The sequence below is a fragment of the Danio rerio genome, chromosome 6 (assembly GCF_049306965.1).
Source record: "Danio rerio strain Tuebingen ecotype United States chromosome 6, GRCz12tu, whole genome shotgun sequence".
In the NCBI taxonomy this organism is placed as follows: Eukaryota; Metazoa; Chordata; class Actinopteri; order Cypriniformes; family Danionidae; genus Danio; species Danio rerio.
The window spans coordinates 52685613-52704192 of NC_133181.1; the positions used below are offsets into that span (position 1 = coordinate 52685613).

The window sequence follows — 18580 nt, forward strand, 5'->3', positions numbered from 1 at the left end:
GTGCCGTTTAATGGAGAGAACATATGGTTTTCAACACACTTTTAAACGTAATAGTTTAATAATTCATTTCTAAAAACTGATTTATTTTATCTTTGCCATGTTGACAGAAAAAATATGTTTGTAGTTATTTTGTTAGATACTAGTATTCTGCTTAAAGTGACATTTAAACACTTTACTATGTAAATTAGGTTAATTAGGCAAGTTAGGGTAATTAGGCAACTTTTTGTATAATAGTGGCTTGTTCTGTAGACAATGGAAAAAAATATTTTTCTTAAGGAGTCTAATAATATTGACCTTTAAATTGTAATATATATATATATAAACTGCTTTTACTCCAGCAAAACTAAAAGAAATAAGACTTTTCCTAGAAGACAGAAAATATTACAGGAAACACTGTGAAAATATTCTTGGTCAGATAAACATCACTTGGGAAATATTTAAAAAAGAATTAAAAAAAATAAATAGTAATTTTGACTTCAACTGTATTTATCATGCATTCATATTTCCTTTATATTCACAACACTTTCAAAAAAGGAATTGAAAGCAATATTTTATCAGAAAAAAACTAAAGCTCATTGTAATCTTAGGTTACACTACTAGCTGTGTAGTTTACTTTCATCAATAAAAAGTTTAAAACATCTAATGCACTTTTGTTGATTAATATTCATTTCCCACTCTCAAAAAAGTTAAACTGCCCTCAAAACCTCTGTATCTGAAGACCTTTCAAAACCCTTTAATATTATTTAAGCAAAAAACAATAAAGAAACATAAAACGTTAAAAAAGATAACACGCAACAATTAGATTCATGCAGTAATAAAATAAACACAATTTATAAAACATATATGAGAGCTTAGCTACAGTAACAAATGTGCTTTATGTGTACTTTGTTGCTAATTATATTTGCATAATACACTATCTGACAAAAGTCTTGTTGTCAATTCCAGTTGTAAGAGCAACAAATAATAACTTGACTTCTGACTGATCATTTGGAAAAGTGGCAGAAGGTGGATCTGTTGAACTGCATCCCAATCATCACAAATACTGCAGAAGACCTACTGGAACCATGGACCCAAGATTTTTAGAAAAATCAATCAAGTTATGTGAAGGAAAAATCATGGTTTGGGGTTACATTTAGTATGGGGGTGTGCGAGAGATCTGCAGAGTGGATGGCAACACCAACAGTCTGAGGCTGCTAAGACATTTGTGCTGCCCATTACATTACAAACCACAGGAGAGGGCAAATTCTTCAGCAGGAGAGCGCTCCTGCTCATACTTCAGCCTCCACATCAAAGTTCCTGAAAGCAAAGAAGGTCAAGGTGCTCCAGGATTGGCCAGCCCAGTCACCAGACATGAACATTATTGTGATGTAAGGGGGAAGATGAAGGCGGCATTGAAGATGAAACCAAAGAATCTTGATGAACTCTGGGAGTCCAGCAAGAACGCTTTCTTTGCCATTCCAGATGACTTTATTAATAAGTTATTTGAGTCATTGCAAGGATGTATGGATGCAGGTGTCCAAGCTCATGGGAGTCATACACAATATTAATACTATATATTCTGTACTGTACATTATTTCTGTTAAGTGACAAGACTTTTGTCTATGCAAAGTCAGATCTTACTGTCCTAAATAAATAATTAAAAATCAAGGCATGATCATATTTTATTTTGGGAAAATAAGTGTAATCTAGAGGCCTTTGCTTTTCATATAGGCTCTGATACCCAATGATCAACTAAATCAAGTGAGTATTTGTTCTTCCTAAAACTTGGATAGGTGACAAGACTTTTGTCATGTAGTTTACACTGTAAAAAAATGTTTTATGTAACTTCATCTTAATTTATCAATCAGGTTTCAAATGCATTTTTGTAAGTTTAACTTAATACATTTAGTAAATTTAATAGATGTAATTTAGGATGACTAAAAAAGTTAATTTGATTAAACAAATAACAAAAAAAAAATTAATAATATTTGACAGTGCACATGAAATCCATTCTTCAATCACCTGTATAACGTCGCTGCAGATCTCTTTAGTCCTTTAGGCCTGTTGGGTTTTGGTTCACCTGCCATGTTAATATCTGTAAAAAGCGGAAGACACAAAGTTTGACCAAGAAATGCAGATTATGACCAATTATATGACACATTAAACAATGAGCGTTTCAAAAAAGACATCTGCAGCTCTGCGATAATTGTGAGTTACCGAAGCTGTTATCTAATGATGACTCTGTAATTATCATGGTGCTCTGACATTACGGACACACTTGGCTTTAAGTGGGAGTGCTTTGAATCAATAAGCGCATGCTCATTATGTCCACCAGAGGGCACTCCAAACCCACTCAATCAGACCTGAGAGATCCGCTACTGAACACTTCAGTCTCCTCAGCTTCCACTTCATAACAGAGAAATTCCATGCAGATGTCAACCTTGCCATGACAGAAATGAGGTTTACAGCAAAATAGCGAAAACATTTCTGTTTTTTTTTTTTGAGTAAGCAAGTATTTTACAGTAGTTCAAAAATACTCAAAAATGTGTCTGTTAATAGTTCCAAATTAATTATATTTGATTTACCAAAGTCGCATGTAAGCGGTGCTTTCCAAATCTGGACGTCATTTGCGTCTATGACGTTTCAAGGAGTCTATGACGTTTCAACACCCGACAAGATGTGAAATTACGTAGTGCACAATTACGGTTGATACCCCTTTTCAATTATGGCTGTCATTTCAGTTGGCAGTTGCCTTAACCAAATATGCAAATTCAGTATGTTAGCATTATTTATGTAGCTATTATAAATATTGTGAACATTTGATTCCCTATCTGCTGCTCCCCTTGTGTGGATTTTTAATATTAGAGATTATTGTATAAAATAAAAGTGAAACTAATACTTAAGTGAATTGAGTGTTTGAACTTTGCTTGGTTATTGTGGCCCAAAATAAATGATTTTGTCCAGTAAAGAGCTTGTGTTTTGTGTATTAACACTTAGTGGGATTGTTACACACACAATTTCACATCTGTCACATCCATAACAAAGAGAAACCACATCCATAGCCAAGCTTTTCCTTCACAAATGTAAGTAAAACTGTGGGAATGTTTTTTTCAATTAAGAAAAATGAGGAGCATTGCTCAGATATTTTAGTTAATGGAGAAGTAATAAATAATGTTGATCATTTTAAATATTTAGGTATAATTATTGACTCCAATTTAAATTTTAAAAAACACATTAAAAAGGTTTCCAAAAGTGCTAGAGCAAGCCTGAGGATCTATAGAAACATTAGGCATCAGTTACCTATGGCTGCTGCTAAACTTTTTATGAATACAATGATTTTACCTCATTTATCTTATTGTGCTACAAGCTGGTCGCATAAGAACATTACAACACTAAAACCATTGTATGTTATATATAAACAAACTGTTAAAAAAAATTACTAACATTTGACAGTTTCTTATTTTATGCTGATGTGTGTTTAATGTATAAAATATTTCATGGTCTTGCACCACCACCCCTCAAACAATGTGTGATTGTCGGCAAGGACAATATAAGACAGACTAGGTCATCTGTTAGAGGTGATTGTTCAGTTAAACTTAAGAGAACAGCTTTTGGACAATCAGTTTTTTCAGTTAAAGCAGCAGAAAGATGGAATAAAATACCAGTGTATATCAGAGAAAGCAGCACTTTTAATAAATTTAAAACTGTTCTTAAAATCTGGCTAAAACAAAATCAAATATGCAGTCACTGATTTGATTTCATTTTATTGACAATGATGTATTGTATTTATTGTACTGTAAGTGTATATTGTATTTGTTATAAGTGTTAAATTTGTTACTTCCTGCCCAGGGACTACAGATGTAAATAAGCTTTACAGCTAACTCTGGCACAACATGTCATGTTGTACATTGTCCCTGTATAAATAAATAAAGTAAATAAAAATAAAATAAATGGAAAAATGTAATATAAAATAAATCAATAATCTTTGTTCTGAAGAGAGAGACCACTCTTATCCTTTTGATTAGCTCTATTTATTTTGGCTTGTGCAGTTTAATTCACGGACTTTATGCTATATACTGTAAACTCAAGTACTTTTTTGGTAACATCCATAAAGCATGTTTATTTTATTTGATATAAAATAAAATAACAATTACAGATTGATCTTTTCATAATCCCATAACTCTGTTATTAGTTCTGGAAAATATAAACTGATGTTTCAATAATTTTAACACATACTTTCTCTGTAAATGTATGTTTTGAGATTTTACTACAAACGTCTCATCCATAATGCTGGAATTTCTCAACGACAGGAGCAGAAGCAGAAAAGGAATAATGGATGTGAAGCAGTGAAAGACATGGCTTTGTCAACCGGCTTCATATTTCCAACACTGGAGTGAATGCAGAGACAGTGAGAGGAGTCCTGCTTTGAGCGAGACATGTCAATGAAATGATTTCCTTGAGCTCCGGGACTGATTGGCCAGTGGGGACCGATTGTGGCCGCTTGAGTGACAGGTCACAGAGGCTGTCAAGTGGAAGCTAAAGGCTCTGTGGAGCGCGAAACATAGACTAATCTTAGCGCCCTAAAAACAAGCCATAGGACAATTTTAGAGACCACTTGACAATTCTCAGTCCTTTCTGTGGATTTATTAGGAATGTTTGAGGAGGATGTTAATATTTTTTTATTCTCTAAACGTCTGATATAATTTCTTCCTAAATCCAAATAAAAGTTTGTTATTTTGATTTTGTTTTTCGAATATTTGTTGTTTATTTTTCCTTATTTTTCTCTTCTGAAGTTAAAAATGTTGACCATTTTAAAAGTATTTTGCGCAAATTATCCAAATAAACATGTTTTAACAATGGCAGTGTTATATATGCACACATTTTCTCAGTGGTTTCTCTGGATTTATTATGGGTTTGAGGAAGATGTCTTCCTAAATCCAAATAAATATATTGTTATTTAGAGCTTTTTGGCTTTCGAGAAATCACAATTGGACAGAATAACAAATGTTTGTTGCCATTTATTTTTCTCCACCAGATATTTTCTTTTAAAGTTTTGTGTAGTTTTTCCAAATTATTTTATGCAAATTATGCAAATAAAAAAGTGTGATTTGTGTTTTTAAACTTTTTTCGGTTATCGAGAAATGACAAGTGGTCAGAATAACAAATGTTTGCTGTGAGTTAAAAACATTATTCTACCTAATATTGCTTTATTTCCTCTTCTGAAGACTAAACATTGATATTTTGGTGCTTTATGATTTCAAACAGTGCATGAGTCAAACAGTGTTCAAATACACAATATATACAATTAAATATAAAACATCATGATCATCATTGTATAATAATAATAATAATAATAATAATAATAATAATAATAATAATAATAACAACATATTTATTATCGTTAATAACAAATTTCTATTCAAATAATAAAGGGACTAAGCTGAAAACAAATGAATACATAAATATTAATATAATAACAAAACAACAACAACAACAACAATAACAACAGTTATGATAATAATAATAGTAAATAACAGTAAAAAATAATAAAAGTAAATAACAGTAACTAATAATAATATTAATAAATATAATAATAATAGTAATAATAATAATAATAATAAATATAATAAATATAATAATAATAGTAAACAATAATAATAAATATCAAAATATAATAATAATAGTAAATAATAATAATAAATATAATAATAATAATAATAATAATAATAATAATAATAATAATAATAAAATTAAATAATAGTATATAATAATAATAATAAAATTAAATAATATTAAATGATAATAATAATAATAATAATAATAAAATTAAATAATAGTAAATAATAATAATAATAATAAAATTAAATAACAGTAAATAATAATAATAATAATAATAAAATTAAATAATAGTAAATAATAATAATAATAATAATAATAATAATAATAATGAAATTAAATAATAGTAAATAGTAAATAATAATAATAATTATAATAAATGGGCATCACAGTGGTGTAGTGGGTAGCGCTTTCGCCTCCAGCAAGAACATCGCTAGTTCAAGCCCCAGCTAGGTCATTTGGCATTTCTGTGTGGAGTTTGCATGTTCTCTCCGTGTTTGCATGAGTTTCCTAAAGGTGCTCCAGTTTTCCCCACAAGTCCAAAGACATGTGCTATAGGTGAATTGGGTAGGCTAAATTGTCTGTAGTGTATGTGTGTGAATGACTGTGTGAATGGCGGCCGCTGTTAAATAAAGGGACTAAGCCAAAAAGAAAATAAATGAATAATGATAATAATAATATACAAGTAAAATTAAATATTATAATCCATACCTATCACATTCAGTAAAGTAAACCCAGAGAAACTGAAAAATCTTGGAGCGGTCTCTTGATTTTATGTCATCAAGCATCTGCAGAGGTGCTGGAGGGCTTAAAAAAAAAGAGCCAGCAAAACAAAGACTGCAACAGAAGGAGAGTGAGACGGAACTACAAGGAGGTGAATGCAACGGGACAGAGAGTGCAGAGAGATGGAGACATAAAAGCTGGATGTGAGCGAAGCAACAACTGTCTGATGTCCTCAGCGTGACACCAACACCTGCCGCTGACACACCTGTCCCGCTCCTCATTTATCTGAGGGGGGGGCGGGGCCTCAGCAGGCGGTTGCCCGGATACCGGCACAGCTGAGAAACCAATCAGAGTGTAGAGGTCAGCTGGTAGAGGACGCCGCGCTGCTGGCTGGCATGAAGAGGCTCAGAACTACACGATAACTGAAATAGCAGGCTGATAATATGAGCCCTGCACATTGACTGCATGTAATTCGTTTGAAGGGCACTAAAGATATACACGTATAGAGTTCCCAGAATATGAGTAAGTATGTACTCTAGGAAGTCTTTACTGGTCTGTGATGAGTTTCTTCACTGAGGCTATGTTTGGAATAACATTACAGTATATTAGGAGGCAATGTTTTTTTTCTGTGTGCCAAATGTGAAGTATAGACGATCAAACAAATCACCAAATTTACATATAAATAAATAACGAATGTTATTTGTATTTTATTGGGGGTTTACTTAATGTTTAAAAGATTAAATGTTTAAAAATGTACTTTATGTTTATAATAATAATAATAATAATGGGGCGACACGGTGGCTCAGTGATTATCACTGTCGCCTCACAGCGAGAAGGTTGCTGGTTTGAACCCTGGCTAATGTGGCCGTAGTGTGTGTGTGTGTGTGTGTGTGTGTGTGTGTGTGTGTGTGTGTGTGTGTGTGTGTGTGTGTGAATGCAAGTGTGTAAAAAAGGTTGCTGGTTTGAGCCCCGGCTGGGTCAGTTGGCATTTCTGTGTGGAGTTTGCATGTTCTTCCAGTGTTGGGGTGGGTTTCCTCCGGGTGCTCCGGTTTCCCCCACAGTCCAAAGACATTCGCCATGGGTGAATTGGGTAGGCTAAATTGTCCATAGCTATGTGTGTGAATGAATGAGAGTGTATGGGTGTTTCCAAGTGATGGGTTGCAGCTGGAAGAGCATCCACTGCGTAAAACATATGCTGGATAAGTTGGCGGTTCATTCCGCTGGAACAACCACAGATCAATAAAGGTACAAAGCCAAAAAGAAAATGAATGAATAAATGAATAATAATAATTATATATATATATATATATATATATATATATATATATATATATATATAAATTATATAATAATTATATAAATATTATATAATATTATATAATTATTATTATTATGGAATAAATAAAAAAATACTGAATGTCATTAGTATTTTATTGGGGGTTTACTTATTAATGTTTATAATAATAATAATAATAATAATAATAATAATAATAATAATAATAATGATAATAAACAGACAAAAAAATAAAATATTAATAATTTTACGCAGCGGATGCCCTTGCAGCCAAAACCCATCACTGGAAAATACATTACTATTATTATTGTTATTATTATTATTATTATATGAAATGATTATTTATAGTATACATTTTAAATAATTATTATACATTTGATGCCTTTCAATTATTATTATTATTATTATTATAATTATTATTATTATTGGCAACACAGTAGCGCAGTAGGTAGCACAATTAATATTAATAATAAACCATTATTATTATTATTATTATTATTATTTATTATATATCAATGGCAATGCTATAATTTTTAAATTATTAAATATTAATTATTGTTAAATTAATATTGGGGCGAAGCAGTGGTGCAGTAGGTAGTGCTGTTGCCTCACAGCAAGAAGGTCGCTGGGTCGCTGGTTCAAGCCTCGGCTCAGTTGCCGTTTCTGTGTGGAGTTTGCATGTTCTCCCTGCGTTCGCGTGGGTTTCCTCCGGGTGCTCCGGTTTCCCCCACAGTCCAAAGACATGCGGTACATGTGAATTGGGTAGGCTAAATTGTCCGTAGTTGTATGTGTGCGAATGAGTGTGTGTGGATGTTTCCCAGAGATGGGTTGCGGCTGGAAGGGCATCCGCTGCGTAAAAAACTTGCTGGATAAGTTGGCGGTTCATTCCACTGTGGTGACCCCAGATTAATAAAGGGACTAAGCTGACAAGAAAATGAATGAATGAATGAATGTATAAATTAATATTGTTATTCAGTAAAAATATACCTAAATAGAAAAATATTGTTTTATTATTTGTTTATTATTATTACTATTATTAATAATAATAATAATAATAATAATAATAATAATAATACCTACTAAATCTATTACTACTACTAATAATGAATGTATAAATGTAACATTATCATTCTACAAATATTTAATACAAATTACATAAATATACAAATAATTACAGTTATTATTCAGTAAACATATTAGAAAATAAGTCAATATTAGTATAATTGTTAAAAATCTTATAATTTATATAATTTATTAGCGCCTAATAAATAAACAACATAAACAAATCTTTTCATTAAATTATTATAATAATAAGCATAAAATATTTAAATTTTATTTTTATTGTGGTTAATATTATTATATGAAATGAGTATTTATATCTTATACATTGCTGGATTATGATTAGTTATGATTATATATATACACACTATATTTAAATAATTATTATATATTTATTGTATTTCCATTATTATTATTATTATTATTATTATTATTATTATTATTATTATTATTATTATTATTATTATTATGTAGCAAATTGGCATTAAAAACCTTTAATATTCCTGCAACATAACTGTTGCATTCTTCTCCACTGTTTATAAATAACAGCATGCAGTATCCAGTAATCAGTACACTATTATTCCATTCCAAACACATCCACACTGAACTGAACTCCTACCACAGTGCATGATTCCCTCTAGTAAGTGCCCTAGTTCGATTGCAAAATAATCAGCACAAGCAAATACATGGAAAACACAAACTTGGAACGGACCGAGGTCAAGAACCCTGAAGAATGGAGAACGACGCTGGTGCCACATTGGCCATCATATACTGTTGATCGACTTGCAGTGCACTAGACTGACCTCCCTTTGACCCTCGGCAGTGATGGTGGCCACAGGACACTGTCATCAATAGATATTAATCTTAACCGCTTCAGTGTCATGAGGTTTGCTCTTGGCAGCAGTCATAGTGCATACTAACCAAACAATCCACAGGGCTGCAAGAGTCAGTTTACTCCTACAGCAAGAGTCGTGCACTTTTCTGACCTTGGAGAAAAGTCACACACATTGAATATGTCTGACGATGGGCAGAAACTAAGACTTTTCACTTCACCACTGTATGTTCTGTATACTTGTGAGCATGTTTACAAGCATCTGTTGGAAACTTTACTTTGACATCTCGACATTCTGAACACAATCTTGTACTTTTTACTCAATTCCATATACAGTATGTGGCGTAGTTATTTTGAACTGTAGAAATTATCATCAACTTATAAGTGTGATAGCGGTGTTTGATTCTTCCGAGATAAATTCTATTGATTCAAGTGATCTGTTTAGAGAGAGTCTGCAGTTAATGATTCACTGATTCGAATGATTAATTCAGAGAGAGTCTGCAGTTAATTATTCAATTACTTAAATGATTTATTCAGAGAGTCTGCAATTAATGATTCGATGACTAAAATGATCCATTCAGAGAGAGTCTGCAGTTAACGATTCACTGACTATAATGATCCATTCAGAGAGTCTGCAGTTAACGATTCATTGACTATAATGATCCATTCAGAGAGTCTGCAGTTAATGATTCACTGATTTGAATGATTACTTCAGATAGTCTGCAGTAATGATTTACTGACTATAATGATCCATTCAAAAAGAGTCTGCAGTTAACGATTCACTGGCTAAAATGATCCATTCAGAGAGTCTGCAGTTGATGATTCACTGACTTAAATGATTAATTCAGAGAGAGTCGGCAGTTATTGATTCACTGACTAAAATGATCCATTCAGAGAGAGTCTGCACTTAATGGCTTTCTGATTCAAATGATTCATTCATAAAGAGTCTGAAGTTAAGGCCTCACTGATTCAAATGATCCATTCAGAGAGAGTCTGCACTTAATGGCTTTCTGATTCAAATGATTCATTCATAAAGAGTCTGAAGTTAAGGCCTCACTGATTCAAATGATTCATTCAGAGAGTCTGCAGTTAACAACTCACTGATTCAAATGACCTTTTGAGAGTGTCGACCCCTCTCTCTTAACGTCAACTTTAAGAGCAGTAATATTTTTACTGCTCTTACCATTAGGTTGCCAAAAGGGAATGATGTGCCAAAAAGCAAGCCCCGTCCCCTACTCAATATTCAGTTTCAGGTGGAAGTACATCAGAAGAAATCTAATAAAAGTCTCAGCAACTTCCAGTTCACACAGACTTTAAGGTTTAAATTAAAAGACTCAAGCAAAATCTATTTATTGTATCTGTACTATTATCTGTGCTGTTTCTCAAGTGCTTAATGTGTGTACTTCAACACTAAATACATAACACATCAGTAGAGTTGACTCACCGAGGGTTTGTCCAGCAAGCACGCGTCCATTTTCTCCAATGACGGCTCCACGCGCGTGTCTCTCGTTAGCATACTGAACAAAAGCGTAGCCTTTATGGACCGAGCAGCCCAACACGCGGCCGTATTTGGAGAAGATGGTCTCGACGTCGCTCTTCTTCACCACTGCTGTGTTCAGATTGCCGATAAACACACGTGAGTTGATAGATTTGGGGTCATTTTTGTTGGTGATGTTGCTCGTCTGGACTTTCAGTGACATCCTGGATTAGATGTGAACTCCAATCTGAAGAGAAAACAAAAAAGATCATGTGAGTTTAGAACAATAGCTTTATATTATACAGCAATAAAAAAAAACAAGTTTTATTATGTGTTTATTATGTTTGAGTAAAATGTTAGTATTGGTTTTATTTAATAAAGATGTGAATAAACATCCTGATAAAAACATTGTCATTTAGAGCACTTTCCCCGCCAGAAATTGTTGAAAATAACAAATACTTTGAGTTGCTATTATTGAAAATCTGAGTTATTCCACCAAATACTGGTTTCCCAAACCAAGGGGTCTCAAACTGCCAGTCCGCAGGCCATTTACTCCCCCCTCCTGACTTCAAAAATATAATGAGATTCGTCTCACTAAAACAAATATATTTTAATCACTATCATTGTTGTGCAGCCACATGTAGCACCCTGTTGTTTTAACCCCGACACCTACAGAACATTTAAAATACCACACTACATATTTGCTTTCGGTTTCTCTCAGTGTGCGGTTGGGAGTAAAGCACATGCAGATTATGTCTGGGGCTGATTTAATTGTTGAAACATATGCCTGTAAGTGCTCTATTTTTACTGAAGCTTTATTTATTTTCAAGGGAAAATCTGCAGTTAATGACTCACTGATTCAAATGATTCATTCTGAGAGAGTCTGCAGTTGGTATTGGTTTTATTCTATAAAGATGTTAAAACATTCTAATAAAACATTGTCATTTAGAGCACTTTCCCCTCAGAAATTATAACTGTTTTAAATAACAAATGTTTTTATTTTCTGTCATTGAGTTAGTATGGAGTTATTCCACCAAACTTTGGTTTCTCAAGCCTCAAGTCAAGCCTCAAACATGAAAATGTCTGAAAATTAAAACAACTGGTTGAAAATGGTCTGTAAATGACATTTTTCTCATCTGTATTTTGCAGAATAAAACAAAAAATGATGTCATGCTGAAACACGTAACTATAACACCCAATTTAAACAGGACTTCAGCGTCAACACTTGAAGGTGGGCGTGTCTGAAGTTGGGGCTGATAAAATTAGTCCGTGATTGGCTACTGTCTGAAGTGGGGTATTTGCATAAAGTGATCTGATTGGCTGACACTTTCAATGGTACTAAAAAAAGTTGAGGAATTTACAACTTCTGCAGCGAGCAACACAATTGTTGCGATGCCAACGGATCTACAATTTAGTTTGGCAACGTTTGACGTCGTCCATTCAAACTGCCGTGCATTTCCCAAAACAATCATTAGCAAACTAAGGTCGCAAGTTCCTTCGTTACAAACATAGTTTGTTAATTTGCCGTTTCCCAAATCCGTCGCTCTAACGAACATTCGCAAACTGGGGTCTGTTTCCCAAAACAATCGTTAGCCAACTAAGGTCGCAAGTTCCGTTGTTACATACATAGTTTGTTGATTTGCCGTTTCCCAAATCCGTCGCTCCAATGAACATTCGCAAACTGCGTCACAAACTTGAGCACTCGCATCTACAGCTCTGGAGCTGTAGTTAGAAACATGGTGCTGTGTTCAATTCCCACTTATCCCCCCTATGCCCTATTCATTTAGAACATTTTAACATCTAAAGTTGCAATGATTAAAAATAAAAAAGCATTAAGGTCATCTCTCTTAGGTGTAATTAGATGTTTCTAACTATTTTTACAGTTCAGTTTAGCGATCTTTATGTTTACAATTGCGCTCTTAAAAGTAGACTTAAAAAACATAAAAAATCATACTTAATAATAATGATAAGTATGATTTTTTTTATTTCTAATGAATAATAAATATTACATTTCATTTTATAATGAATAGCCTTATTTATATGATTTATATCATATTAGAATACGTGTTAGCTTTTGTAAGTGATTTTAGAATGTTCAACTTCTCAATAATATTAGTAAAGCAAACATAAACCCTCTGTGCCATTTACATATATTTTAGTTAATATGGATTGCAAGTGTTTTTACCAAATCTAATATTGGATTTTTTTTAAATGTGTGTTTGTGTAAAACAATATAATTTGCACAAAAAAATTATGTTTTTTTTCTCTAAAGAAGTAGTTACTCCATCCAGTTTAGAGCATCATTATAGGCATTTTACGTTATAACTAACGTGGTTCAAGCGATGTATCTGCGCCAGAGAAACTACGGGTTTTGTTTCGAGTTTTGGGTCAGCTGCGAGTTACGTTGTTGTTTGGGAAACACACCTCTGAATGGAAAGTGTTAACACTGATGTGAATGGGGCAGAAATTGTAAATACAGACAAACTGAGAAGTTTCAATTAAAATGTACATTATTTAAAACAATAAACTGAATTGTGTGCAAACTTAATTTTCACCTTAAATAAGTAAATAAATAATTTTACAAGGTTGACCAAAGCGCTTTACGTCAAAAACTAATTATACAGCACAACTAAAAAGCAAACAATGCAAAAACAATACAAGAAATATCAATAAAATATAGTAAAACATTAAAACAGAGAAAAGTGTCAGTGCTACTATGCATTAAACGCCATTTTGAACAAGTGGCTCTTACTACATTCATTAATTTTATTTTCAACCATGAGCAGTAGAAATAAAATGAAGGACTCACTAACAATCACTAACAAACCTGGCATGTAGACCAAAAGTGAACTATTTGAAGAATTAAAAAGCCCTGAGTAATCTAAAGCAGAAGGTGTCCCTCAGCTGATTCCCAATACAGTTTTGGACAAACAGCGGCGACTGTACAGAGATCTGATGTGTGATTGTTCTTTCTTACGGCCTATCATTAACACTTTGATCAGTGTGCTAATTACAGCGCTGTCTGCTTTTACTGCACAGGCTGTATCCGCTGTTGCTCATGAGAAATGGAGTCCATCAGATGTGCTGTGCTGGTGTCAGGAGAGCTTTGATCATGTTTTCATTAATTAGACGATATGTAGGTCAGGGGGTGTCCGTGATCGGGATGATTCATAGGGTAATGTTTGCTCAAGGGCAAAATCAGCACCTTTAAGACTACACATATATAGGTTCTACTGTATATATTATATCACTCTAGATCTTGATCATGCTAGTTTGACTACTGAGCTGTACTGTAATTTTACAGTATTACCCAACAAAATTATAAGCTCTCATGTGAAATTTTAAGCCCTCTAAAGATTTTTTGATTGTATAAAGGAAAAACATTGTAATCCAAAAATCTAAAAACTATTTAGAATAACGATCTCCATCCATGCACCATACTGTCAAACACTTGATACAAGACCATTCAAGCTCACTGGTCATGCACATATTTTGTTTGCATTGCCACCTATTGATTATGTAATGGTCAGCGGCTTGATAAATGATATCACAATAGACCAGAGGACCAGTCAGAGAGTTTTTGGAATAGCCTCCGATTTCAAAAGTCTGCATTTTACTCAGTCTACACTGAAACTGAACACTACTCTGTTAAATTGTAGGGTCAAAAACACACAATACAATGTAATATTTTAATCGAACACATCACATCACATAAGGTACACATGCAGAACCATCTATTTAGTTTTGTGAAAAGGCAAAGCTGAATATCTGTGGTTAAAGTGTCACCCAGTGGTCAAAAGCTGCTGGCGCACCAATTACTGTCATCGCCGCGGTATGAATGGCGGCAAAAGGAACACATTGAAGTAGTGACATCTGTATAACCCAACTATATGTTATTATAGCACCTTCCCAACTATGGGTTATTTTAACCCAATGCATTGGGTTATATAATTTAATCCAGTGCAATGGGTTATTTTAATTAAATGTTATTTTTTTCATTCTGGTATTACTATTGTTAGTACTACTATTAATTTAATAATTATGGCTGTCTAAATAAATAACATAGTTTAAAAAAAAAACAAAAATACTGAAAATACTTTATTTCCATAACATTTTAGATCCAGAAACTGTTGTTAAAATAAATTAGAAATCACAAACAATGAAAAAAAACAGAACAAAGTGCAGAGAGTGCTGTGCAAGCAGAAAACCCTGTGTTGATGGAGCAGAATATGGAGCTCTGTGTGCTGTAGAGACTGTCCAGCCGCTGCAGCAGGCTCCACTTAGTGTCCACTTAGAACAATACATTTTAACCACATCCTAACGCTTCTAAAAGATGGACTTGGATGGTTGAAAAGGATATAAAAACACGACACGGAAAGGTAATTTGATAAAAAAAACAACATTATTGAGTTATAGCTTAAATGAACTTTATAATGAAAAAGCATCATTACACATGCATATGAATACAGCTGTTTTGTGTCTGTTAAATCAGTTGATAGTTGAAATTCAAAAATTTTAACCCAACTGGCTGAGTTATTAAATAAATAAGCAAATAAAGGTTTAAATAACCCAACAAAGCACCAAATATTTAACTCAACTGGCTGAGTTATTAATAAATAAACTAATAAAGGTTAAAAATAACTCAACAAAGCACCACATATGTTTAACTCAACCATTGGGTTAAATAAATAACTCAATGTTTTTTAGAGTGTAGCATTTCCAAACTAAGTCTCCAGCATTTTCACAACACTATGTTTTTTTTTTTCTGTGTGTGAAACGAGGATGCTTTAGACTGCTTTACATCAGGCATAACCATAACAAAACTTTCACGTTTTAAATCCATCAGTGTAAACAGCACCTAAGTTGTTATGGACTTAAAATGGACAATATTACTAAATGGACAGGGCGATGGTGATGATTTAGAAGCTGAATTATGAATTATGTGCTATGTGCATGCTTTCCCCCTGTCACTGACTACATATAAATAGATGTGAATGTCCTTGTTTACTACAGCATGTGTGTTGTAAATCGTAGTAAATCTGTCATCATATAAAGCCACACGCAGTGTCTCTTCTAAGAAAAAAAACTAATCTTTATAAAGTTTTTCCAAAGTTTCATTCATCTTTTCAGAGCAAAAGAAGATATTTTGAAGAATGCTGGCAACCAGGTAGTTGCCTATACACACTGGCTTCTGTAAGATGAAAAGTTCATACATCTGTCTACTGTTTGATTACCGATATTCTCCAAATATCTTCTTTAATGTTCAGCAGTAAAACTTTATTATTATTATTTTATTGCAGTTTTCTTCTCACTCTGCAGCCCAAGACCGGTTACTCACTGAGGGTAAGCAGGGCTGAGCCTGGTTTGTACCTGGATGGGAGACCACATGGGAACACTAAGTTGTTGTTGGAAGTGGTGTTAGTGAGGCCCGCAGGGGGTGCTCAACCTGTGGTCTGTGTGAGTCCTAATGCCCCAGTAAAGTGAAGGGGACACTACACTGTCAGTGGGCGCCGTCTTTCAGAGATTTTGAGATGTTAAACTGAGGTCCTGACTCTCTGTGGTCATTACAAAATCCCATGGCACTTCTCGTAAAGAGTAGGGGTGTAACCCCGATGTCCTGGCTAAAGTCCCTCTATCCGCCCTTACGATCATGGCCTGCCAATCATCCCCAGCCATCGAATTGACTGTATCACTGTCTCTCCACTCCACCAATAGCTGGTGTGTGGTGAGCGCACTGGAGCTGTTGTCCTGTGGCTGCTGTCTCATCATACATGTGGATGTTGCACACTGGTGGTGGTGTGGAGAGACCCCCCCCTCATGATTGTGAAGCACTTTGGGTGTATGGTCTTACAAAATAAACGCATTATATAAATATACATTGCATTACACAATACAAAAGAAAATACTACAAAACACTTAACAATGTCTATGATTAGTAAGTGAATACGTTTGCCTCAACTATCTATCTCTGTATGGACAACTACACGGTACGATATCTGTTAGTCAACAGTTTTCATGTTTTGTGATTCACAGGCGTTTTCTGTTTATTTACGGTTGTGAGTTGCATTATGGTTGTTTGATCTCTGCTCTGTCCACTTCTGATGTTGAAAATTCAACATTGAAGTTTTAACAGACTGATTTTTATTTCCAATTTAGTAGTTTGAGACAAGAAATTGTTTAAAAAATAATATATTGTATAGAGAACTAAGTCTGTAAAAAACAGGAAAATGTACTGGCAGCTTTTTACCACAGGCCCGTAGTCAGGGTGGGTTCAGATGGTTTGAAAGACCCATCCTCCACTGACAAAGATCCAGAATTTGTCCCATACATCAACTGATTTGTCCTATTTTGACTGCTATTCCATCATAAATGGTGAAAATAACCCATCGAAGAAGGCTATGAGACCAAGTGGAATCCTCTGTTGGCCGTCGTGACTAGAGCTAATCAGATTTGGCCAATGCAAACAATAATTTTTCATGAGTAGAACATCTGTGCAAGAAAACATACAATCTGACACGTGAAGTAGTCCTCCACTACTGACCTACTGTATTGTTGTGAAATAGAGAAAACATTTACAAATAAATTTTTATTTTAAATCCTGGACCTTGTTCTTGCAACCAAAAATTAGCAATAAAAGGCGTGAAGCACCAAAGGTGGCCAATATTAAAGTTAATTTTAATACTAATCAGACTATTGTTATCCATAATTTTTAACTTTTTTACAAGAGAAAAATCTAAAAAACTTGTGAAGCTCTACATTATTATTGGTTATTGACTTATTTATTTAAATAAATAAGAGAGGAACATTGAATGCACTGGCCAAATTGGTATTTGCCTAAATAAATGAACCTAAGCTACAGTTTTTAATTTAAAATAAAAATAATGAATCCAATGATTTATACCGATAAATCATGTAATAAATTAGTATTTAAAGTATGTTTTTTTCAAAATCTGTAACTAAATGTTGTGGTACATCCAACAAGACAAGCTATTTAAACAAAAAGTACTTAAAATGTCATTAAAAGGCAGTATTTAAACCTCAGAATTAAATAGAAAATGAGGCGAATAACTGCAAATAACTAGAGAAAGAAAAACAAAAGAACCATCCCTTTTACCAGGTTGGCTTGGGGCCTATACCATGATTTTGTACTGTAAATTACAACACCAACGCCGACAATATATCACCTTGAACAAATAAAAATATCAATAAAAGTTACTTTTACAAACTTCTCAACATCAAAAGCTTTTGGAGGAAAGATTAAGGACCAAAAGGAAAATTAAGTAAAAAAAAAAAAAAAAAAAAACCTTAAAACTGTAAATTAACAGATACTTTTTACAGTGTATGGTCAGTTTGCTCAGTTGCTCACCTTGCACACTGTTGTACTTGTGATTGAATAGAGTAAAGCACACATCCACAGATGAGATAAGAGCACTGTAAAATCAAGGTAAAACTGTTTGCAGTGCACTTTTCTCTTACATTTGCTTTTGAAAACCCTATTGGTTGGGTTTAGGTCAGTGGTTCAATCTTTGATTTGTACGATAAGCCTCACCTTCTCGTAAACGAGTACAAGAAGAACCAAAATCTGAAACGTACAACAAAA

At 33.5% G+C, this 18580-nt stretch overlaps 1 protein-coding gene across 8 annotated transcripts in view; it reads right to left on the minus strand.

Annotated features, from left to right (window-relative positions):
- raly (RALY heterogeneous nuclear ribonucleoprotein) overlaps window positions 1-18580 on the minus strand; it is a 182186-nt gene that overhangs the window by 25806 nt on the left and 137800 nt on the right. For all 8 annotated transcript variants that reach the window (XM_073952772.1, XM_073952771.1, XM_073952770.1 and 5 more), the window contains 2 exon segments: window positions 10948-11227; window positions 2002-2074 (listed from right to left, as the gene is read on the minus strand). In XM_073952772.1, the coding sequence (XP_073808873.1) occupies window positions 2002-2074; window positions 10948-11203 (329 nt within the window). In that variant the 5' untranslated portion in view covers window positions 11204-11227.